Source organism: Labrus bergylta, chromosome 17 (genome assembly GCF_963930695.1).
Source record: "Labrus bergylta chromosome 17, fLabBer1.1, whole genome shotgun sequence".
NCBI classification, from domain to species: domain Eukaryota; kingdom Metazoa; phylum Chordata; class Actinopteri; order Labriformes; family Labridae; genus Labrus; species Labrus bergylta.
Genome location: NC_089211.1, coordinates 21325540 through 21351628, shown reverse-complemented (window position 1 = coordinate 21351628; position 26089 = coordinate 21325540). Strand labels below are relative to the sequence as shown.

Here is a 26089-nt window from a genome sequence, read left to right as displayed (position 1 = left end):
AGTTAATACTGATGGACACATAGCAACCTCTGCCATCAGTGTGTGAATGGTTCGCTGTGACATGCGGTATAAAAGCACTTTGAATAGTTAGAAGACTGGAAAAGTGCGATCCAAGGTTTGTCTCACATTAACAGGGCTCAGCTCTTTGCGCCCCAGACATGTCCATTGTCATTGGAAGCAAATTGGTGTCGTTCAAGTGAAATCCTGAGATCAGATCTGAAATGCATGTTGGGTTTGGAAAAAGGACATAGTCTTAAACTCCAATATAACCTGCCCCAAACTTTTGTATGAACAATAAGAGTCCCAACATCAGTTACTGTCATAGACTTGCCATAGCTACTGGCTCATCGTGGTGTGTGCAGACTTGGCCAATGTAAGGTTTTCATATTTGGTACAAATAAAACACACAAAACAGATCCTCTCTATGTTTAAAATAGAAAAGCAAGAAAGGAATATTTGCATCTCTCTCTATAGGCAGCGTGAGTATCACTACACAGGGTCATACGTTTGCTTGAAATATACAGATGAGTGAATTTATTCAGCCATCCAGATTGAAAAAACTAAAGTGTTGGAACTCTGGTTATCGAGGAACATGTCAGACAATGCCACAGATAAACAGGTACAACACTCCTCATGAGGATCTGCGTGGTTATAAAAGCAGCTGCAGCGGCTCCTGTTCTCAACCCTATTTTTTTCTCAAATTGTCCTGGCACTAATTAAATCTCTGCAATCTGAATTGTTCTTTCATATCTGCGTGTTTGTATTTAATTTGACTCTTCCCTTCCTGAGGTAGCGGGAGAAAAGAAAGATACCGGACGTGATACATTTGTTCTCCACAGGATGAAACTCCTGTGGTATTTGGAGGGGGCGGGGGGGGGGGGGGGGGATATAATATCACTAGACCTCTCATGGAAATAATTCTATCCCAAAAGGGGTAAATCCGGGGACAATTCTGGGGATGGTGCCAGGTGGGGATAAAGCAGGAAATATTGAATCTGTTCCTGGAAAACTGGGGCATCCGGTTTCTCAAACTGAAGCTGCTGGCATGGTATTTAGACCTCTGACTTATCTCTACTTTTAGTAGCTCAATTTGCAGTGGAGATAAGCCTGGATGGGACAATTCTCACAAATTATATCCAAAGTGTGCTCGTGCTATATATGAAATACACCTACATTTAGGTAATTTATTCAAATGCAACCCTGAGTACTTGACTTGCTCTTGTGCATCAACCCCTCTAAGTTCACTCTCCCTCATGAACTTAAGTATAATCCTGACCATTTTCCATTCCCTTGTACTTCCTGTAGGAGAGGAGGCGCTGACGATGTATCTGGCCAAGAACAAGCTGGACAGGAAGCTCGTCAATGCTACTCAGAACGTGGAAGCCCTTCATCAGCTGGCCTCGTCGTACTTCATAGACCGTGATGGAACGATGAGGAAGCTGCATGAGATCCAAATCTCCACCAATGCCATCAAGGTTGGTGCATACTCCTGAAGCGCACTAACCACTAGGCAACCAGTGCCCTATGTTCAGTGTCTTGGGTATTTTTCACATCCTTTGGATCTCTCAGTTGTTTGCGTACTGCATACTGCATTTTAGCCAAATCAGATGTTCATACAAGTATAGTGGGAAGCCACTTCTTTCCTTTTTGGTCATCAGATGAAAAAAAGAAAGAAAATCAGATTCTTGTGCACATAGGCTAATGCCATCAGAGGGACTAAGGAGAGGGGGCTAGGGAAAGCAGTTGTAAAATATAAATAACATCAAGTAAAATCAAATTTGCCAGAGTTTTGGGATACCCATCCCGTATGACCACGTCCCAGAAATTAGGCCAAATGTTAAATGATGTTTCAGAAGAAGATGGTGGATCAACACACACATACACAGAAACGGTATGGTTACAGCTTTTAAGTGACAACAAAAACATTTAGACAATGGCAAGGTCATTCTCTCTAACTCCTCCCCTTTATTATGCAATGTGTAAGGCACAATGTAGCACAATGTAGCTAGCATGTAAATAACTAGCTAATAACCTTATTCTGCTGCAGTGAATGTAATACATAGGCCTATATTTACACACAAAAAAAACCAATGGATATTGCAAAACTTAATTTAGAAGAAGCTGCATCATTTGCAATGGATTGTGGGATGGGTAAATCCTTGACTTGAAAAAACTGAAAAAAAAAGTATGTACACAATCTTATACCTTTGCCCTCTATTTTTCAATGCAGTTTTTGCGCCACATCAAATGTAATATAGTCAATCTCTTGATATAAGGATTTTTTCATAAATATCCATGGAATATTTAAATCGGGAAATTAACTTCCCCAACCAGACTCGCAGAAAAAATAGGCGTTCATTGTTGAGCTCTTTTAACTTCATCCCATACCTACCTCTATTACAAAGAGGCATCATTATTAATTTCAGTCTGTTTCAGAAGCCGTTAAAAACTCTTCACACAAACTTGAACCAAACGATTTAGAGAGAAATCATTAAAAGCACACACAGTACCTGCAAAGGGGGTTTGTTTTTGAAGGACACAGATTCAGAAAACACCAACAAAGCTGCAGGTGTTACCTGTCACAGTCAAATTTAACCGACACAGAGTGAGTTAGCTGGTGTTAATTTCAAGCCCAGGTGATCATAATTATTTAGACCTGTCTGCTTTTTCCAGACTGCAAGCAGCCAATTTCGAGCAGAAAGCAGATTGCAGATCTGAAAATAGTCTGCACCCGAGAGAAATTGGAATGTCAGCCGATGGTATAGACTTTTATCCTGAAGCACTGCATCACCTCCTGCAAATATCAATGAAAACTATCTGTTTGACTTCAGACTTTAAGATTCTGCAATTAGGGCTTTATATTATATTATTTTAATGTAGAAAATCACTCTCAGACAGACAAGATTTATCTTTATGTTTTTATGCCTTTATTTAGAGACAGGACAGGAGATATAGTCAGAATTTGGGGCGAGAGAGAGTGGGGAATGACATGAGGGAAAGGAGCCACAGATTGGAATTGAACCCATGCCGCCCGCTTGGAGGGCTATAGCCTCCATACATGGGTCTGGCACTAAACAACAGGCTAATGGCGCCCCGTGAAACCAATTTCTTTAGAGATGAATCCCAAACCTAGAATCACATAGTAGAGATTTATATTTGTGCATAAGGTTAAAGATACCATCAGGCAGTTGGACTAGCGGTTAGGTCGTGCCCCATGAGGCTATAGTCCTCAAAGATGGCAGCATAGGCTGTAGTCCAGCCTGTGGCTCTTTTCCTCCCAGTCATTACTCACTCTATCCCTGAAACTATCAATTTACGTAAAGGTAACACGTTATACAAAACACACTTGTTACCATGTTTTTCTAACACTAATATGTGTCCCTACTACCTCTCTGGCTTTTACCTGCTCCACCTTTAGAAAGTGTGTGCTCAAACGGACCGTTTGGGGATTTTCCCTTCATGACATCACAAAGGGCCTTAACCCCTCCCCCATGGTGGGTGACACTCCCACAGCTAGGTGTTTGTTCTGACCTCTGAGTCTACCGTCTTACTGTCAACAATAGGGCATGTAGCGAGAAAGCCCGAGCCATCAAAGCCCTTCCAGAGAGGGGGCGTGGTCAGACACATCTCATTTACATTTAAAGCTGCAGACTCAGAAACAGCCTGTTCTGAGCAGGGCTGAATTACAGGAGTTAATAGGCATAATGAAATACAGGATCACAGTGGATTTATGGCAAAACAAACCTTCACAGACATGTTTTGGGGAGCTCTGAGACTTATTTAAACTTCTTGAATAGGAGTATAATATGTGACCTTTAGGTAAAATAGATTGTTTCTTTAGCTAAAATAGCAATTGCCATTATGTTCTAGCATCAAGCAAACAAACTAAGATATACATGCCTGTCCATCTGTGAGAAAGTGCACAGATGGACGGCCGTCAAGTATTAGTACACATCTAACCGCTTGGTTATGGTAGCTGGTGTAACCGACCTTTTAGTTTGCAATGCAGAAGGACTGTAGGCTGTCTTGAGGCACATTGGACACACATACTACAGAGATCCATGAAAACTTTTTAATTGCTTGATATAAACTCAAAAAGTTGCCTTACAGTTAAGATTTTAATACATTTTTGTTTCTGTGGGAGGATTGATGCCCCTTTCTCAGCAAAGTCACTGAATAGTTGAAAACTTTGCTGGAAGTCTGAAACTCCCACACAGCTGCTGCCACGCACCTGTGCCTGCACACCTGCACAAAAAAAAAAAAAAAAAAAAAACTCCAATCCAACTCTCCCTATACACCCACCGATGCTCCACCTCTCTGTCTCCATTCAAGGAGCGCCTTCCCTTGCTTTTTGTTTTCATGAGTGACAAGTGGATTAAGGGGCTCTGGCAGATGAGACTCTAGGTAGCAGGAAGTCAAGCATGACGAAATTAAGCAGACCTGACAGAGGCTGCTGAGTCAGGAAGGCAGGAGGTGTGGAGAGTGTCCACACACACACACACACACACACAGGCACATTAAAGTTTTTGCAAAGCTGAGTGGACTTCATGTCTGCTCTGCTGATCAAGGCTGATGGAGCTGTAGCATATGTCAAGAGGTGAGGCACTGTCTAAATGTGGAAAACTGCAAGGAATGGATTGTTGATTGAGCGAGTTTGTGTGCGAGTTAATGGGGAATGTTGACATGCCAGATAGTAGCTCGTCTTTGACCTATCAGGTAATGCTTCCTCTGAAAGTTTGTAATGACTTGTTAGAAACGATCAGTGGATGCCTCTTGCTCTTTAAACGGATAAAATAGACTTGGCTGTGTACACACTCAAGGTGCAGAGTTAGTCTGTTTTTTCTTTGTTACAATTTCCATTTTGACAAAATTATACTGGTAGAAATATATTTCCCATTTCATTTCATTTATTTTTTAAACTTCCTTTAAGAGCGTTTTTACGTTAGGCACCATTGTTTCATTCCGAGCAAGATTCCTACCCCCTTCCCTCTCCCCTGCTGCTCTGTGTTCACATTAGTAACATAAGTCATGTATCTTCGGGTCCACTTCTTTGTTTGAGCAGAGTTGCTTCACATCTCCTGCAAACCGATAAAGTACACCATACGCTCCTCAATAAATAAACAATGAAATCATTTAGGCCCAGTCAAAGTTAATTAAAAACCTTTAGACTGACATGACGCATCATTTTCTTTCTCATTTTAACCAAATATTACAAACTCTGAATACCTACTTAAACACAGCATGCAAAGCTATAAGTATCTGTTTTGATTTGCACAAAAGAAGATGGACATATTCTGCACAGACTGGTACCTGTTGAGAAAGAAATTAAGTGAAATTTCCGATGTAATGGCTTTAAGTAGCAGTCGATCATTCACAAGTTTTGTAGAAAATGCATGCCTTCAATTCTCTTTGAATTTAAATACTTTAAAAAATATCAGAGAAAACATAACCAAAACTCGTAAAAGCTGAACTTGCATTCTGGTATCTCGGGACTATAAATAAGTGGAGCACAAATTGCAGTTCTCCGGTCACGTTGCCAGCAGACAGACTGTGATCAGAATGTGCAGAGGAAGCAAAGTCCAGCAGAAGGCATGGATCTATAAACAGAGAGAACAAGGGCTTTGCTCCTCCAATATTGATTCAGCACGGCTGCGAGGACCTGCTTTGGAGTGCAAACTTACAATCAGGATGAAAAACATGTGTCAATACTGCAGAAATGTTGGAGACATTTCCTGACTGCAAGTAAGCAGGTTCAAAGGCAAGTTCACGATGTTGTACCAACATTTTCCTTTTTGGACGGCAGTTGTATCTTTGGCCTCTGAAGGATTCCACATCACATTTTTAATTAATGACTATTTCATTCATCAGCCTGCTCATCATTTGTTCTTATTAAGCTCGTTCATTTGAAGCATTTTGCATAAATAGAACAGCCAGTTCAATTTTGCTCATCATTCTGTTTCAAGAATAACAGTTTGTTTTATTCATAATAATTACAATTAATGCATGCACTGTGATCAAATAATAATACCAAGTATTCTTTATTATACAGTAGATCTGTAATTCCAAACGTGTTAAGCAAATCTATGCACATGGCACAATGTTAAACTGCAGATGCAATGAATAAAACTACTGATTATCTGATATGTTCCCTCTTTGACACTAAATACGTTGAAATATGTATGTTCTCTTTTCTAAGAGATCATTTTTCCAGCTGTGATAATTATGAGCTTGAGGCAAACATCAGGGTAAAGACGATAGAGATGGCAGGGGTGTAAGAAGCAACCAGATCTTCACACCAATTTTTCTCTGGCAAAGATTCACAGGGAGCAATGTGACAGTAAAAAAAAAACTCCTCAAACATGCATGTGCAGGACAGGTTAAGAAATAAGGTAACACACAGGAAGAATGTAACATTTTACAAATAAATACAGCAGAAATCAAGTATACCCTCTGTGAATGTCTCTCTGAGTCATGACTGTCTACACTGAGTGAGACGCCTGAGTCCCGCTGGCAGTGTTGTTGTCGGAGCCGTGTTAACATCATGTTGTACCCTTTGTGTATAAAAGCTGTTTTAGTCAAGGACTAAAGAAAAGAAGAAGAACATACTCACTGCTTATTTAGACATCGTGTCAATTTATGTGCAATGTGAAGCTACAGGTTAGCAGAGTGCTAACATTAGCCTGCTAACACAACAATGCAGGTCACAGGCAATTGCAGCTCGAGCAAAGGACAAGTTCGTCCTCCGCTGGCGCTAAACTCCTCCGTGCAAATTCTAGTTGGGGGAGGTTGGAGGTGTGATGCCGGAGGAGAGCGGTGGCGGAGAGCGGTGGCTTGTAGTACAGCGGAGGTGTCGCCAATCAGCAGTTTGTTTTGGTTTCATGCTGGTGCTCAAGGGCGACATCTACTGGGTCAAAAAGTGTCACATTCTTCCTTTAAGAAAAAGTACTAAAATTAGATGTTTTTGGTAAAACAAAAACAGTAAAAGTATTTTCAGTGAGGTGAATGCAAAGATTAAAGATCTCGTGTTAAAAAAAAAGGGTCCTTTCAAAGGGTGAAGTGAGAAAATATATTCTGTTTTTCTCATTTACAAATGCATTTTTATTAATGTAGGAGTGAGCCAATGTTATGTTCTTTTTAATAATACTGTGTAAATAAGTTCTCGAATGAGTTATTGATATTAAGATCATGAACCATTAATGCAATACCCAAACAACCCACAGAGCTTCATATCCAAACCCTAAAAATATCTTCTAATAAAGAGAATTAACATTGGGTGCATGTGCCTGTAAATCAGAGACTTTTCATATTCTTACATTAAATGCCTTTCTGTTGGCTTGTGTTGCAATTAGAAAATCTCATTTGAAGCCTCCTTCATGGAGAAAAACTAAACCCCTTTGTGAAGAAGTGTTAAATTAGAGGGAGTGAGGAGGTAATATTCTCTCGTTTGGAAACGGCTACATATTGTGCAGATGTCAGGGACAAGCTGCTGGAAGCCCGATCGCTTCAACAAAATGTCCCAAATGGCTCGCTGCCAACTTTTGTCTGGCTCTTCGCCCTGATATCACAGAAGTGTTCCCCGTGATGGATGGAAGTTATCTTTGCAACAAGAAGTTATTGTTCTCCTCGAGGGAGTTGTTACCTGAAAGTGTGTATTTAAAAATCCAAGTCAAGCAATAGTTTGTTGTCACCAAAAAAAAATCATATGATGATTCTTTAATTATGGTTTAAGCTACACTATGGCAGCGGTCCTAAAACATTTTTTTTAACTTTATTATACAAATTTTAACTTCCCCCAACACTGAGTAAGAACCACCGCAGCATCAGTCAAACCTTTATGTGTTATTAACATGTATACAGTAACATGCAGTTTGATGCTGCAGTTAAACAGCAGAGTGTAAGACTCACATTTAACCATTTTTTTTCACCTTAAAAGTGGGCTGCAGGGTGCCGGTCGCCTAGTGGTTAGTGCGAACGCCCCCATGAACTGAGGCTATTGTCCTCCTAGCAGGTGTCCCAGGTTCGAATCCGACCTGTGTCTCCTTTCCTGCATGTCATTCCCCACGCTCTTTCCTTCTTTTCTGTCTCTCTCCACCCTACGATCTCTAAAAAACAGGCAAAATAAAGACCAAAAAATGAACCTTAAAAAAAGTGGGCTGCATCCTATATACTGGTGTAACCATTTTACGAGTATAAAGCGCTAAGACATCACCCACTACGTGACTTGAGTGGTTGAAAATTTGCCCCGATTCTTTGTGTGTATAGCATGTGACAGCTTCCCTGTGCAAAGCGTGCTGGGATACAAATCACAAGGACAAGGTTAGCAGCGTCATTTTTCAACGGCTTTTCTCCCTCATTAGGTCATAAACATGAACTAAATGAAAACAGCTACACAGCTGCAAAGAAACTACAACAGACATTGCCACACAGGACGACAGTTTAAACCACTGATTTCCTCTGGGAGACGTCCAAACAGACTGCGCCTTATATACCGGTGTGACATAGATTCTGGATGTTACGGTAAACACCTATCTAGCCCAGTGTTAGCAATTTATTTTTCTCAAAGACTGTTTGCTTGTTGAACAAATAAGCAAACAAAGTTGCTGGAACGATGTGTGCTCATCCTTTTTAAAGATGATGGGGAGAACAATTTAGCATGGCGGGATAAATATAAACAAAAAGGTCATCTGCATACATGTAGATGGATACAGCGATGTTATTTAATCTATTATTTTCACTTTCACCTTTAGTTATGTCGGTCTCAGACACATCTTGAGTAGGGTTGCGAGATGTGCAGCTCCAAAACCTCCTTATTTATCTTATACTGGCATCTGCAAAATCCCTCATCTCAGCTTCTACCTGAAACAGTTCATTTTAAGCTGCTGTCACTTTAAGGCCCCACTCCCCACGTGCCCAGTCGCCGAGAAATTTCAGTGAGCTTCTGGGTGGGTGTGTCCTTGAAAGAGCTGCCGGTGAACCATGTCCTACAAATTTGCTCCATGTTTTGCTCTGATTCGTCGGCAGAACCTGACGTCAGGGGATTACGCCCGGGGATTACGCTGAAAACTGTCTGTCTTGTGTTTAAAAATACATCGCTGAGGTTTAGTATGGACATCACACATTACATATGTATTTGTTTAAATATCAACATAATACATTTCCTTTAAATAAATGTAAGAATAGGTTGTACCTCCAAGAATGTGAAAGATTTCCGTATTTGTTTGGATGTGTATGTTTTTATAGCAGGAATGTATAGGCTCAGGTTGAAGAATTAAACACAAACAATTACATTTTAGTTGCAGTATAAATGAAAAGCTAATAATTGCGTATTTGCAGTATATCCAAACAAAATCCATGCTGTGTAATTTTTGCTCCTCTATTTGATTAACAGTGTCATTATCAGACTACTAATGAGACGGCGGAACAGCACGTAAACATCAGGGCAGCCAGCAGGACATGTACGCATCAATCACTGATGACATCAGACATCTGTGCCGGCACTAATGCAAGGCTTCCTCATTAGAGACTCAGTCGTCTTTTTAGCAGTGAGAAATGCAAACAACTGTTTGATTGTTATTGGACTCCTACAGGATTCACACACTGTGCAAGCTGCAGTTGTTGGAACACTGAAAAGACATTATAAAATGATATCAGGCTAAAATGTGTCCATAAGGAAGGAGCACTACTTTTATTGTTGTGATGATAAAGAATATACAAGTCTCTACACTCAGAGTTTGAAGATGTGCTTTAAATAGCCAGGAGCATCTCTCTGAATGGGTGTGTGTCCTTTGTGTAGCCTGAACCAAATTCCTAGCTGCTAAATGATTGGACTGATAGACTACGTGCATAGTGGCTGGCTGAATTGATCAACCCTTTCATCCCTGATACCCCGTTTCTGTCTCCCTGAGCCGTTGCACTGCTTAAGAGGTCTTGGTAGGCGTTAATCAAACCCAAGACATATCCTCGCTGTGCTGCCGGCGCCTTTAGAAGAAGAATCTTTGCCTTGTTATTTACCTATGACTCACATATCTAAGAATACATCAGCTAAAACTAATGCTTTTTGTCCGCTTTTCCTCCCCTGCGCATTAAAAAGTAAACACTGCTGTGTAATGAATAACACATAAAAGTTTAAAGCCGAGGAAGGACAAAAAGCAGAGGAAGTGCCTTCAAAGTCAAGTTTTGTTTTCTTCTTTCCCTTGATGTTGATGTTGATGTTAAACTTACAGTGTATTATTGTTTGAGTCTATAAGGGCTCAACATATGATCAAACTCAGGAAAGCAATGGGATAATGTATAAATTAATACATTAGATAGCACTGTCTAAATTGCACAAATACTTTTTGGGCAAGGTTTTGGCACTAAATATTTATTTTTAGGCTTTTTGCCTTTATATGACAGGACAGTGGACAGAGTAGGAAAGGAGAGGGGAATGTAATGCGGGACAGGAGTCACAGGTTGGACTCGAAACCTGGGCTGCCCGCTTGGAGGACTATACCTCCCGACATTGCGCGTGACCCAAACCGCCAGGCCATACTCATAAATCATATTTCCATCCCATATTGTGCTGAGATCCTTATGAATCATCATTTTACTTCCTTCCGAGACACACTGAGCTTAATAGATGTCGTTTTTTTTTTTTTTTAAAAGGACCATATAGTACAATATTAAACATAAATGATGCTGATGAGTTGACGATCCCACTCTTGTACGAATTCTTCCACACACCCTCATTTAGTTATTCTCAAGGGAAATAAATAACTAATTTAATAACAAGGATGTGAAATAATGTCCTTTAACATTTATTAAATCAGTAGGGTTTGTCAGTGCAAAAAAAAAAGTCAATACAAACAGTGTCCTCCTCCCACTGTTAGCAATATCATACCTTGCTGATAGAAATAAGTGACATGTGGTTTTTTGTCTTTGTTTGGATGGACCTGATTTGCTGCAAGCGTAGACACCAGTGGGGAGGGAGGGTCATTTTGAATTGAAAATAAGACGCCCAGTGGAGTGGTTTAATGGAAAGAAAATGTCAGTTTTATGAGTGTGTTTGTATTGACTGTGTGCAAACGTGCTCTAACAGAGTGTGCTTGTGGTCTAGTGTCTGGCTGTGGCGTGTGTGCTGCATAATGCATTCATGCATGACGCCTGCATGTATGTACTCCTGCAGGGGAGTGTGCATACTTCATCCCTCACAAGGTCACATATCCATATAGTCACTCTGGAACTGATTTACACCAGCGTTATATATGCAAACAGCCACATGATTCTGCAGTGTTTTAGGCAGAAGTAATAGTGTAGCAACTACAGCCGCACCATCAGTTATCCTCATATCACATTCCAGTCATGTGAGCCTCGTGGCAGGTAAGGGAAATTTGACATGTATACAATACGACCCAGATTTTTATTTTTTGTTGCAAGAAGCCAAGTACGTCTAATTTGCATTCGCCACAAGCAAGCGTGACAGATTTATATGCAGTGTTGCTTGAGTTAAGCACATGAAGGTGCCATGGCTATAAATGGAAATGCTCCAAAGTTTATCATTCCAAAGTAAATAGATACTTCAAAAACTTTTTATAAATACATGACAAAGAATGCCTAATAAAAAAACATGATTATTATATATCAACACTATAGAACGCTTAGCAATTCCTGATTCCTTGTATAGCAGTTCTTGATGTAACATCTGTGTTTCAATGGCAACGATAAACTTGTCGTATTGACACTGCATTACAACAAAGAAATTACGGATTTCTCTGGCTTCGATAACTGTTGAGAATAATTGAGATAATGTAAGTACTCAACAAAAGAAAAATATATAAATATAACAGGTTAACTAAATGTTTTTATTAATTTAAATATTTAGTGTCAAAATTTGAATAAAATGCTCCATATTGTACATTGAAAGCATCGTGTTTTGACTGGCTTTAAAACAATTTGATGACATTAACGTAAGCGCAGCTTGTTTTCAAAGTGCTGCAGAAGGAAATGATCAATTTCCATCCTGGACGTTAATGGGTTAAATACTTAAACAAGAAAAATGTGTAGGTTATCTAAAGAAATGTGCTTTAACATGTGTTCTTGAAATCTGTCCCTTCTCATGTGACATACAGTAACTCTGCCGCCCTTTGTAAAATGATTCGAACAAGGCAGAAAAAAAAAAAAAAAAATGTCCTCTGAGATCTTCAACAGCCAAGCAGGGAGAATTACTGAGGAGATTTTCTCTTCATTTCTAGGTATCCAGAAATAGCAAGTCATTAAGAGAATGGCAGGTGATGGGCATATTAGAAAGGCTCAGCAGAGGCGACGTGTAATGAAGACAGTTCAACTGTACAGTGTTCTCCCTCCACACACACACACACACACACACACACACACACACACACACACACACACACACATCTCGTTCTACTCACCCATCTTTTTACCTTCAAAACCTTGTTTTCCTTGTCTCGGAAAGCTTCAAAACCAACTTTGTTATTCTCCCCGGGTCTTTCAAGTTGAAAAGGATCTTGGGGACACTGTATAATGTGAGGTTTGCTTTCTGAAAAATGAACTCCTCTCAGTGTGGTTTCGAAGAAAAAAAACCCCGAGTGAGAACACACCGCTCCCATGACAAGTTAAAGGAATTAGAGAAATAATGAGAGCTCCGTGCGCTGTGATCATTTTAATGAACTTGCTGAAAAGGGGCTTTTAATGGCACAAGTGAAGCAGTCAATACATATCCAAGGGTGGTATCCGATTCGAATGATTTCACCTCCTCAACTCTGACAGGACTGCCGTGCTAATGTAAAGCTATTATTAATCAAGTCTATAGCGATTCATTACAGCCATTTCATTGGCTTCCATTCATTATAGCTCAAAGTGAATGAATTAACTTGGTATATAATACTCAAACAATACTTATTTCAAATGATAATACCATTCAGATGATGTAAAAAATGTATTGATTGGACAGTGTTTGTTAAACAAATTGATCACCTTTGACTGAAAATGAGCGCATTTGCAATCGCTCTCATTAGGCATGAGTCTTGGGACATTAATCCTACAATTGACGTTCTTAGAGGCCGTCAATTATCTCACTTCTCAATACTCCATGATCGTATTGTATTCTGCAATTACCCTCCAAGAAGTACAATAATAGCGTGCTTTTTTTTTTTTTTTTTTGGTCCTTTGCCTCCCATGTTGACTCGTCAGTGTTTCAAACTGTGTATTAAGGAAACAATCCGAGAGACATTTTCAAACTCCAAGCTCCTAATGAGGTTTTTTAATTGGTGCTTTATTAAAGGCAAGGTGCATTGAAAAGGTCAGCCAGACAAGAGTGAGTTAGTCTGTGTTTGCTAAAAGCAACATGGCCAGTCCTGGCACGAGTTGTAAGATAAATACACTCTACAGATTTAATACAGCTGCCTAATTAGAGTGGCTTAACTACAGTATGCCACCGCAATATGGGGCATGTGGTGGGGTAGGGAATATCTGCATCGTCACTACCTCGTTTGCTCGCATTAACAGAGCCTGGGTCTGTTGATGGTGGCGATGCTGTTTTGGTTGTCTTGGCAACTAAAGGCCATGTGGTAGGTTATGTAACTTGTGGGTCGGACATAAGAGGGATAATTGGGAAGTGCTTAATCTTTGCTCAGGGCGCAAATATCTTGTGTTTATTTCAATTTCAACAGTTAAAAGGCAATTTATTTATCCAGCTGCTTTAAGGGTTAAGCTAATATGCTCGAGGTCAAATGTTTCCTTGGTTCTTTAGCAGCTGATTATGCATTTAGCTGACAGTCAGAGGGCCCGTATGGGAATCATTATAACAGGGAAACAACAAAGCAGTATTGAGTAAGATACACACACATATACTTTGGCATGCATGCACACACAGACACCTGATGTACCGCCGCTGCACTCCTCCCACCAGGAGGAATTTTTCATTTGGAAAAAAAAAATGAAGTTTGCACAGTCAAGAGAAAACTTTGCTTTCCAACATTTGGAGCTCTGGGAATAGTATGTTTGGTCGCCAACTGAAAAAAAAAAAAAAAAAAAAAAACAGGAACAGAGGAAACTTAGGATCTCAAGTGCATCATCTCTTATTTACTTGGTTAGATGCTTTTCTTGATGACAGATGACAATTATAGAGGATGTTCCAGACTCGTGGTTTCTGACTGTGGGCTGTGATATAGTCTGTGCCCAGTGGGATTCCACTGTTGTGTTCTGCTTAATAATCCAAATCCTTCTAAGTCCCCCTCGGCCCACTTCAGTCCTTTGATTGCTCCTTGTATTTTTATTACGTTATACTCCATTTTCATAATCTGGTGCACAGCGCTCTGTGTGCACGAGAGAAAGACAAAAAAAGAGAGAGAGAGAGAGAGGAACAAGTGCTGCGTACTACTTTTCCTAAAGTCATTCAGATTACAAGGGTCAGTCTCTAATCCATAAAGCTGCATATGTCTGCTTCCAGTCCGGCGTCCAATAATTCTTGGAGGAAAATTACTATATGCTGAACTGGCTGATGCAAGCTGCGCTCATGTTTATGCACAGCCCCCCCCCCCCCCTCTGCCACCGGGAGAACATGTCCGTCGGGGACAAGAGGACAGATTTTCACTTTGCTCAGTCACCATGGATCATGCAACACAACCTTTTGAGGGAAGTAATTCATTTGGCGACAACAAAACAAGGAAGAATAGAGCAGCGTCAGCAGCCATCAAGATGGTAGAGTGTGATAGGCGAGTGTAGCCCCGTAATCAATCTGTGTGTGCACTTTATGCAGGGCCACGAGGTGCATTTCAAAGAACACTGTTGCCAAAGGGAATGAAGATAGAAACCTGCGAGTCAGATGAAAATGCAGAGATACAATCATTGCTCAACTGTTTCAGCATTTAAACACATTACATGACTATTAAGAAATATTTCCAGTTTTTATACAAACAGGAAAACACATTCACTCTATTTCATTTTGGGATCACACTGTTTTGACTTGGGCCTCTAGTCTTCGGTTGAAAGCTAATGATGGAGTAAGGCTGGTGGAGTAAGGCATGCCCAGTGAACGGGCCTTTCCTAGATGTCATTCAACAATATCAGCATGTGCACATTGCACCAGTAAGCCTTATCGATAGCCTTCTGGCTTCCTTGGCCTGGCTGCGATCAGCTTTTAGAGCTGACTGAAATACATTTTGTAAAAGGTCCTGGCATGGTTATGCACATTATCGGCCTAAGAATTGCAGTTCAGTGGGCCCACGCACAACACATGAACATCACAGAAGAAAAGCTCATACCGTTTTAAGAAGAAGGGGTTTACATTTTGAAACAGGCAACAAAGAATAACATGTGTCTGGTTGTTGCTTGATTAAGTAATGACCAGTGACTGTAGCTTTAAAATCAAATGTGGTTAAAGCTAAACCAGAAATTAAAGCTGGACCATGTCTTTGCTAGCGTCCCTCTGCTCCCTCCTCCATGCTTTTGTCAGAATCTTGAGAGCAGCTACCTAGACCTTCACTCTGCGCGGAGCTGCGCTCTCATGCCGACCGAGCAATTCATTGTCAATATAAAGATGGTGCAGCGAAGGGAAAACTTCACTCACAGAGAAAAGAAAAATACCTTGAGCCAGAAACCAATCAAAAAAAGCTTTGGCGTTCTTCTGGAGCTAAAAGAAAGAATCGTTTCCAGGCCTGTCATCTATCAATCGCAAAACAGTCTTCAGAAGAAAAGAAAAAACAACAACACTCAAATCCCTGTCCTGCGTGACTGATTCACACCACTAAACACGTGTGAACGAAGCATCGAGCTGCTGACAGCCCGACGGATGTATTCATTCCCTGTTTATGTTAATTATAGCAATGTCCAACTATTTTTGCAGGCTTTATTAACAGATAATTTATGTTTGAGTCATAAAGAGACAAAATTGTTTCCTGTTCACTGAAAGTTTGTGCTTGACTTATCTTAGAAATACTCCAACGTAGTTAACACCTAGTTTCAAAAAGGAGGTGTTTAAAACTCTAACTTTGAGTGGCTATTTGAGCTGGTGTTTGTGAATTAGACACTTTGTGCAATGAGGCTGAATTGCTTAATATGGGGATTTTTTACCCCTAAAATAAATGGAGGACGGTTCATTTAAATAAACACAAACAGCAGCAGCACACAGAGATGCTGTTTGCTGTGCAGCAGATGTAGGGGAGCTTTTAGCTTTATAAGTAGGGCTGGGAGTCTTTGGGTGTCTCAAGATTCAATTGAGAATCTATTTTTTGATTCAAAACGATTGTGGATCCATGGATTCAAAGTCTATTTTTGAATTAGTACAAACTTCAGGATCTACTCCAGTCATCTGTGAGAGTGGTTGAATTCCTTTCTCCTCCATTTGGCATTCTACTGAGTTAAAAAGCTAGCATTAGCACTTAGCAGGGAGTGACTGAATAGCCCCCCCCCCCAAAAAAAAAAAAAAACGATTTTTGGAAGTTATGAATCTATTTAAAATCTCAAAAGATAAAATGTGCATACATTTTTTTTATTGTTTTCCCCTCCTCCAATTCTAAGTATTTTTGATTCAGTTTATTGTGTAAACACGCATTAGAAGTAATAAAAGTGTATAATAATTATGTGGCAGCATTCTGTTGAACACACTGTATCCAAGGGAAGTTAAAATAAGCAGAGTTGGTTGAAACCAAAATCGTTTAATAGTAAGGACTGCATAGTTCTCCTGCACGGCTGTCCCTGTCTGTCTCCCCATGATTTCCACCCACCCCCCCCCACCTCTTACAGTCTGATGCCAAGGGTAAGATATACATCTGTCTAATTTCTTGCTTGTCAGCCCACCATCTGCTGCAGGATCAACATTAAAGACAGGAAATATGGCATCAAACTGTCAATCTCAAACCAAACACACACACGCACGCACACACCAGCACGGAGAATGTACAAGTTACTAATGTTGCAAACAAATTGTTAATCTGGTCTTTTTTTTTTATACCAGTGTGATGCTTTTGTCGGGTTTTAGCCATTTTTTAAGACCTCAGTTCAGTCTGAAGCACAACTCAGTGATAGGTTTCAATTACTGTAAATAAAGCTAGTTAATGTTTCTTGTTTTAATGTTTTTATAAACAGTTAATGCACCAGCAGTAAAAAAAAAAAAAAGGTTACACTAAGCTAATATTGAAAACTCAACAGACTGCATCCAAATTGGCCCCAATCCCAATCCTGTGGATCAGCTTGAGAAACCATCCAACTGCATCTAAGCCTTCTAATCTTATTAATATAATGGTCATTTCTCATGCAAAGCTTAAACCTTCTAATCTCATAATTACAAGTGTATTTTCTTTACAAACCTTTCTTTCTCTCAAAACATTTTCTTTATGAACAATATTAGAGATGGGACGGAAACAATCTGATATCGGTATCAGGTCCGATATTGACGTAATTTACATATAATGACGAGTTACTGTAGCTTTAAAATAAAAATGTAGTGTGAGTGCTAAAATCACACCACCTGCCTTGTGGGGGTGGGGAGTTGGGGTTCAGGTGGCAGGATATGACGTAAAAAAAGAATTGCATGGAAGGGGCAGATGAAGCAACAGAGTCTGATGCTCTAATGGGAAATGTTGCCTTAATGGTGATCCTCCCCCCGTGTGCAGTTCAACACGTTAACAATATCAACAAAAGAGCAGAAGAAAAGAAAATACCTGCAAACAGTATTTTAATGAAACAGTTTCATTTAGTGCATGGAGATCACATTGATCACCCCCTCCAACACTCTTGTGGTGAATTTTCCTGAGTATTTCCTGCTGCGTTCGCACATCAGATCACCCTGACCCCATGTGGAAAATGTACAAGTGGGCTGGCAGGAAAAATGTATCTGTTTGCATTCACACGTGCTGCTAGACTTGAACATTTCAGGACTTTTTCGGGACTTTTGTGCATGTGTGAAAGTACAATTACTGTTTCATTGAGTCTGTGCAAATTATAGATCCACTGCCTTTCTTTTATTTTTGTGCAGCTGAACAAAGAGTTGCAAGATAAAAACACCAGGTTTATTATTTTTCATGAGACTCATCTAATCTCCCCTTTAATCTCCTTTGTTGAGTAAAACCTCATTTGTCATCTTGAAGCCTTGTAAAAGCGCTAAAAGTACTATTAGAAACTGCTGGAACAACTTAACGAGCTAAGGCAACTGAAAAGAGGAGAGATTTCAGTCCTTTCTTTTCTTCTCAACAGCAGCCTCTTCAAGGTCTCAAATGTGAAGGCTGTATATTTTAAAGGTAGCCTTTTCACATCTCATTAGCACCATTATGTCTTTTGACAGGGGGTTTGGGGTGGGCAAGAAGAGCCACTGCTTTTCTCTCAGGTCTACTTTTTTTTTTTTTTCTTCGATTGGCACAAGGATACTGTTCAAGACCAAAAAAAAATGGCTTTTAATGTTTCTCCCTCAGAAAAGCTTTTTGCAATCCTTGCAGCAAGTTGGACATGTCACCAGCTGCTGCATTATGCAAAGCTGTTGTTCAAAATGCAATTAAGCCTTATTTCTTTAGCATTGACTCAATTAGTCCTCACATTACGGCTCGTGGTGGGGAAAAAATGGTACCATTATAAAACACGTTTCATCTGTCAGAAACTGTCTCGACACATCCTGTTAAATCATAATCTTACTTTGTCTGCGGGGCCAGAAGGTGTGAACTCGGTTCAATTAGCACATGTGAGTCGAAGTCGATCAAAGAAAGAAAGTTGTCTAATGACTGTGACATTATCCACTGACAGCAGTAATGAACAGGTGTTAACATCCCTCTGCTTGCTGACAGTCTTAATAGCTTGTGTAAGCTTGTGATGTGTTGAAAGCATTATCAGGCATGTGGGGGAGAGCTCTCGCCTCGACTCCTACTTAAATGTGTCTTAATTATTTCGCAGGTGACGGAGACTCGGACGGGCCCACTTGGATGCAGTAGCTATGACAATCTGGACTCGGTCAGCTCGATCCTTCTGCAGAGCCCTGAGAGCAAGATCCATCTACAAGGTATTCCACACCCAGCATGTCGGTATTTTTCCACATGGGTCAATTTTTGGCCTCTAAAAATTAGAGGCAAACTGTAGTTGCACAAGACATGTTATCGAGTGGCTACGGCACATAGCTGGTGTCCTCTTAAGAATTGAATGTCAATGTGTTTTTTTAATTGGGACCTGGATAGATTTGCTCGGCAGACGCCTCTGGGGGACAGAAATACGATCCTCTGTCTGCTCGTGTTCTAACGTGACTGCGTTCTTAAGTGTCTCTTAACACGTGTTCATAGGCGCACCTGCAGTCCAAACAGTTGCATGAAATATGCAAACTGCTCAGAAATTGGAGCAAAAGCTACTTCTCTCCATGCAGCCACAGTATATGATGAGACAATTAGAAGAGTCTGCAGGTTATAGCTGTGCTTATAAATATCAGAGTTGAACTTTGGTGTATTTTTAGTCCCTTGGAACGTTTCCAAAGTGAGTATTCAAAACATAAATTAATCACTTCCCTTACTCGATATTTAAAAAACAGACCGTGTGCACGTCACTCACAGATCATTTGTCAGTAAATGCAAATAGCAACTTTTTGCCCATTAGTGGTTCTGTTCTTTAAAGCAAGATTTTCGTTTTCTTAAACATTGACACAGCCAATAATTAGCGGAAGAGACGGATTTCTCGCTGTGACAGTCACCCTGGGGAAAAGGGAATGATGAAACGCTGTGTAACTGTGGTCAAGTGTTTGAATAGCGTGATTGGTTCTTTGATTTATTCGAGTTTATGCAGGTTATTAAAAACCGGTTTTGAGAATCACAGAAGCCGCTTTTTCAATCCCCTCCCCTTTTCTTTTTTTTGTTCCAATCTGAAGGGATCATTACTCGTCCTCAAAAATCAGAGAACTAAGTGGTTTGTCAAAGGAACACTTTTAAGTCCTCGACTGCCACTTATTCAAAGGACTCCATAGGTTTTGGGAAAAGCTTTATTGTCATGCATCAAATGCATTAGCCTTGCTCTTTGAAGACTGTTTTGCTACGCGATTGATAGATGACAGGCCTGGGAAAGATTCTTTCTTTGGGCTCCAAAAGAATGCCAAAGCTTTTTTTGATTGGTTTCTGGCTTAGGGTTTTATATGAGGCCAAATTATGTGTGAATGTGTGTGTGTGTGTTGGTTGCATTTTGTGTGTGGGTGAAGGGTGAGCCAAGGTGTTAAGTGATCTCCTTAAAAATGCTTTCTTTTAAGAGCAATTATCGACTCTGCCTTTAATTAGGAAGACAGCTGAGGGTGTAACTTCTTCAGCAGTCATAGTGCTCTTCATGGTGCTCTTCAAAGTGATAGCACTTCACACAGCCCATGGAGAGGCGTGCAGTCAATGGAGAGCTTTTAAGGTCGATGCTGCTTAAATATATTTATAATGGGATCCAATCATTTAATTCAGCATGTTCTCCTTCTGCCATTAACACTTGTATGGGTAACAATTAGCCGTATATTTAATCCCTTGGCGAACGATATATTTCAAGTCAAGCCTGTGGTTTGCATTCATAGAAAAAATAAGCTCCACTTGCAAACCACACTGGTATAGGTTTAATATTTTCCTTCATTTGGGTCAAAAGCTTTTGTATACATTAACTCCCATGATGGTTGGATTAATGGTTCTTATGTTTTCTGCACTTCCCAGGCAATTCATCCTGCTTCAAAATAGTGCTGTTTTTTCAGCCATACAGGGAGAGCGCAGAATAATACTAAATTATTCTGGATCACTAGGGTTCTCTCTTTTATTCTTTAAAGATATGCTCTGATATTAAGAAACATGAGGCTGTGTCCATAGGCCATTTTTTTCCCTTTGTGTCAACAACCCCAAGCAGAGATGATAGAGAAACACAGAGATGGTCGATACTTTGATATGTTTATCAGTGCACCAAGCAACTCACCATTCCAAAAACACATGCAGTTCAAAGATCTCGGAAAGAAAACACTGGTGGGTGTACATGTGGTGTTAGTTCATTGATTGCCAAAAGAAATTAAAAGTGTAATAGATTTTGTAATAAGTAATTTAAAATGTTGCCATGAATGCTAAATGTTTCATTCTTGGGGAATTGTTTCGTTGATGCTCGTGAGCTAGAGGGGTGTTGACTTTATTGTTGTTCAAATATCCTTCCGGGGTGCTGCAAGGATTGTTGGTCGCGGTTGCTTTTGTGTTGGGGAGGTTTAGCTTCACATGTTTTGGTAGTTGCAAAGGGGTTAAAGGTATTTGTTGAAATCCTTTTAAGACAACATTATCACATTGTAAGCTTAATGTATTGGCATTTACTTGAAACTATAACTGGGAGTGTTCGGACCCAAATGCAGAACACAGGAACAAAAGGGATCCGTGTGGATAATCAATAGTGATGACCTCAGTGGGTACATGACAAAGAGGCAGGACACATCAGCTCAATAAATCCAAGAGCTGTAAGCATTCTTCGACTGAGCCAGGGACAGGCAGAACGCAGGTTGGGACCAGGCAGAAGGTTGGCAGGGTCAAGTTTGATGAACAGCGAGATTCTCAGAGTCAGCTAAATCCACTGGCAATAAAACAGGTAAACTCACACTTACAGGGAAACACAAAAAAACATCGAGGGGAGGGAGGTAGAAAACCAAGCATACAGAGACAGGCATCGGGACAGGGCCTTTCTGTGTGGAGGAGTTTGCATGTTCTCCCCGGGCGTGCATGGGTTCCCTCCGGACACTCCCGCTTCCTCCCACAGTCCAAAGACATGCTCGTTAGGTTAATTGGTGACTCTTAATGGCCCGTAGGTGTGAATGTGTGCGTGGCTGGTTGTCCTTTTCAGTGTGTCAGCCCTGTAATTGGCAACCAGTCCAGGGTGTACCATGCCTCTCGCCCAATGTTAACTGGGATCGGCCCCGGGACCCGAAACGGGAAGAGTAGTATAGATAATGGACGGATGGATGGATAGATGGATTACTGTTAAATTTTGTCTTTGGCCTGTTTGGTGTATTTTAGTATTTTTATCATCTGCTTAAGATTGCGGCTCAATTTGAAGGTACTGTATAGTTACTGAGTGATATTTTGAAAAATACCACTCTACTTGGGTTGGGTGGTTTGGGAGCACTTAGAATAATTGGATATGTAAAAAATTGCAAGGTTTAGTTTTAGGCAATTGGAGCAACTTGTGAACGTCACAGCAGTTCCAAAAGCAGCTTGATCTCTATTTATTTGCACAAAAGGCAGTTAGATTTCCTGACAGATTCACTGTGTCCTCTTGGCTGGGCTTTACAGTGAATGCCCGAAAAAACAAAAGCTTTGACGGCATTGTCCTCTTCTTTGACAACCACCCATAAATGGACTTCACAAAGTATCCCTTGAGGAGAAAGACATTGTCTGTGCCCAGAACTGCTCTTACATGCACTAGCAGCTCTCAGCACAGCTAATTATCACCCACGATGTGTCTCATTTTCCGATGCCTAGTGACCTTTTACCAGGCAATTAACTAAATCGCAAACTTTTGGCATTTAAACGGTGGGGAGGAGTCAAATCCGGCCAATGTGGAAGATCACGGATCACTAACAGCACTTTCTGAGATGCAAAATATGCACATGATGCAATATTTCAGCTCAAATTGTTGTTTTAGAGTTTACACCGATCACTAAACATAATCTGTAAGGAGACCATTTGTGTTAAATCTGATAGGAAGACTGACAATATACCTTAATAGTGAACACCATGGACATGTTGCTACTTTAGATTTAGCTCTTTATGGTGGTTTCTGTGTATTTACTCAGTCCACCTTTCTGAATTTGATCAGATGGAGCAGGAAAGACTTTTGGGACAAAGGATGAGGTTCAAACAGAACCGCTAAACCTGTGTTGCAGGACTCTACAGGGCTTAAGAGCCTGACTATTTTAAATGTTTGATGGGATCAATCAATAAAGAACTGAAGGGGAATGCATACCTATTCTCATGCGGTAATGGATCACAGGTAGACATCAAAGAAAGACGGGGAGAGCTGAACTCTTTAAACTCTGATGCAATCTATTTAGTTTTTTACCCTTCTTAGTCACACAGCTAGTGCGAGCAAGGGCATTAGTTTGGTTGGCTTGCTTTCAAAATCCTATGGAGCCAAAATTGTACTTGAAAATTAAGCTTGCTTCTAATAATGTGGAAATATGTGTACCTGATTGATTCTGTCCTCGAATAACACATAAAGAGTTGATGTAGTTAGCTGTTTTCACACATGCATTTCAGGACAGCCCACTCCTGTAAATGTTTTATTCACACCTGTCCCTTACAGTATACAGGAAGGACAGGGGCTAAAGCAAAGTCTCATGCTTTAATAAATGTTTTTACCATTATACCAACGCTAAGTGTAAGTGGATACTTCCAATGTATCAATGAAAGAGTGGCGAGCAGAAACGAGCATTAAGCAGCTTCATGACCTGCATGAGGATCGCACTGGTCGTTCACTGGTCACATGATATAAACCAGTAATCACCCCCTCCAGTTCGCCTGCAGTGAATTTTCCGGAATACTTCCTTCTGCTTTAACACACTGGCTCATCTTGACTTCACAAGGAAATTCCACTATGGGGCTGGTGGAAAAAAAGTCTGTAGCTCAATGCCGAAATTCTGGTAAATTTCCAGGAGTTTTTTGCATGTGTGATTACAGCATTATAGTCCTGTTTGAACAGGATAGCTATTCTTTAAATATTCAAATGAGAATCCAAAATAGGAACTTTTAAAACAATTTGTTACCTCATATGAATCTTCGATTGAGATTAAGGACACAAATTGTTGGAAACTATTAACTGCAGATCATTTCTCATCAATGATTGACCACCAAAGAGAAGATTTAGATCATTTGCCATATTGCATTACAATGAGCGGTGCGCGTTTCATCGAGGTGTGGTCAATGCTTTGCATGCTTTTCTTGGTATTACACCTGAACCAGATCCCACCAATACAAAAAATGTTATATTAAAACCAAATTTGACCCATGGCAAATTGATCTGAGTAAAATATGGAAAAATAAATAAACGTATTTTGTATCCTGGTATCAGATTCATAAACTCATATTTAAATAACCAATCTTTATTTAGTTTTCCAGTTTTGGATTCTCAGTAAGAATGAATAAAAGTGCCTCTTTGTTTTCTTTGCTTTGCTTTGCTGTTCTAACCAAACCATTTGTGATGTAAACTAGATACGATTGTGTGTGCTTTCAGTGTTGGTCCAAAGATTGCAATGTATGTTTTCTTCTCATATACCAGCACCGAGGAAAATGCAGCCAAATGTTTCAGCTTTCAGCCCAAGGCATTCCTACCCTTAAACTGAAAAAGGGCCTCCAGCCACTTTGTCAACTAAATCTACCTAAACACACACTGGCTAAGAGATATGCAGAGATGTCAGCCTGCCTGGATGAGAATAACCAAGAATGAAGGCTGACTGACTGATGACTGACTTCATTGACCTAATTTGAGTTATGAATACAGTCTGGGCTATGGGGAAAATAACTCACACATTTTCATTCCACTTATGTGTTTTTTTAGGGTTTTTTGAGCATTTCCATGAAGCCCCTTGTCTAGCCGGGGCTTCTCTCTCTGCTGTCTGTGAGGATGGATGATAAAGATTTTGGTTTTATTTGAGAAAGCTGTCCAAATATCTACCAGTTGGGGAATAAAAAGGTTTTTGAATAAGTTCAGAATTCTACTTTTAGAAGGCATACATTCAGAATCACAGTTTTGGACATCCCTTTTCTTGTTCATGGGACTCAGATGGGATGTCAGATTTATGTATGTGATCTCCCACCCTTGCTCAACCACTGTCTGGAGAGAAGTAACAACCCATAACAAGTGCATTTTGTCAGCTTTTGCACTTTTATTTTTCTTGCACAATTTGAGTCTTTCTTAGATTGTTCTTTTGGACACTTACACGACATCCCTTTGTCTACCCAGTAAATGGACCTGAGTTTGTGTTTCACCCTTTTAGCCTTCTGACTACTCAAAGCTGCTTTTTACATCGCATGTCACATTGACCCATTCACACTGCATTCACCCACCCCCCGCAGAGGCTGCTATGTAAAGTGTCAATCAGCATTAACTAATCCCATTCATACCCATGCACACGCCGCCAGTCTCCGAACCCTTCGGCAATTATCATCTATCACCGTCTGACAGATGATATATGAGAATGGAGGATGTTAATTCCTCGGGAATTCAAGGGAAGCCAACGTTTAGCGTTGAACGACCTCCAGGCAAGGCTTCCTTTTCCGTGCAGCGTTAACGTCTGCAACGTCAACGCACATCATTCCTTGGTCCATAACATTATCATGGAGTAGCAACAGTTCATCTGTTGAGTCTCAGTTTTTTTTTTCTCGTGATTTACTTGCAATTAACAAGGATGATGTTCGCCGAAATAACAACATTATAAGGCAAATTTGTAAGAAGTAAAAATGCAAGCTTTATTAGTTCTCCCCTCAAGAGGAAACTATTCTAATTCTTCGTCCGCTTGTCATGTGTCCTTGAGTATGGTCAGCAGGATATGTGAACGCATCCGTTCTCAAACAAGGAAATGGGCCGCTATATGATGTAATGCTAAACAGCTCCAGGCGGTTAGAGAAAATGTGATATCTGTGCAGCACAGGCTCATTTCATCGTCTGAGCTGTACGATAGATGTGGAAGCAGGACGAGGGTCGTTTTTGGCTTCTTAGAAATAAGAAAAACATCCACAGATAGCAAGACGGACTCAGTACGCGAGTGGTTGCCATGGTAGCTACTTCCTCTTTTTGCTGGTGGATGTGCATAACTGCCACCTGCTGTATCTGACTGTGTCCATACACAGGTGTACTCGGGCACGGAACGATGTTACTAATGTGAATACAGACGAGCAGGGGAGAGGGGAAGGGGGGAGCAATCAGCGCCCTCAGCTGAGCCATTTGGGGCCATGGATACTTCGACTGCAGGACCTTCCGGTTGAGGGATGACCGACTACCACCAAGACACAGCCGCTAAAACTCAATCCACTTGTATTTTTGATGAATTATATATGTATTTAGTTTCATTTATCTTTAATTCTTCAATCTTTTTTGCTTGACTTCTACGCATTTTCTGTATATAAAGTTGTATACTGGC

General features: G+C 40.4%; 1 protein-coding gene across 1 annotated transcript in view; it reads left to right on the top strand.

The window, feature by feature from the left end:
* The window catches only part of brinp1 (bone morphogenetic protein/retinoic acid inducible neural-specific 1), a 133745-nt gene that overhangs the window by 75661 nt on the left and 31995 nt on the right, over nucleotides 1-26089 (top strand). The window contains exons 4-5 of the mRNA XM_020638408.3: nucleotides 1306-1475; nucleotides 18880-18985. Of these exons, the coding sequence (XP_020494064.1) occupies nucleotides 1306-1475; nucleotides 18880-18985 (276 nt within the window). The remainder of the gene's footprint in view (nucleotides 1-1305; nucleotides 1476-18879; nucleotides 18986-26089) is intronic.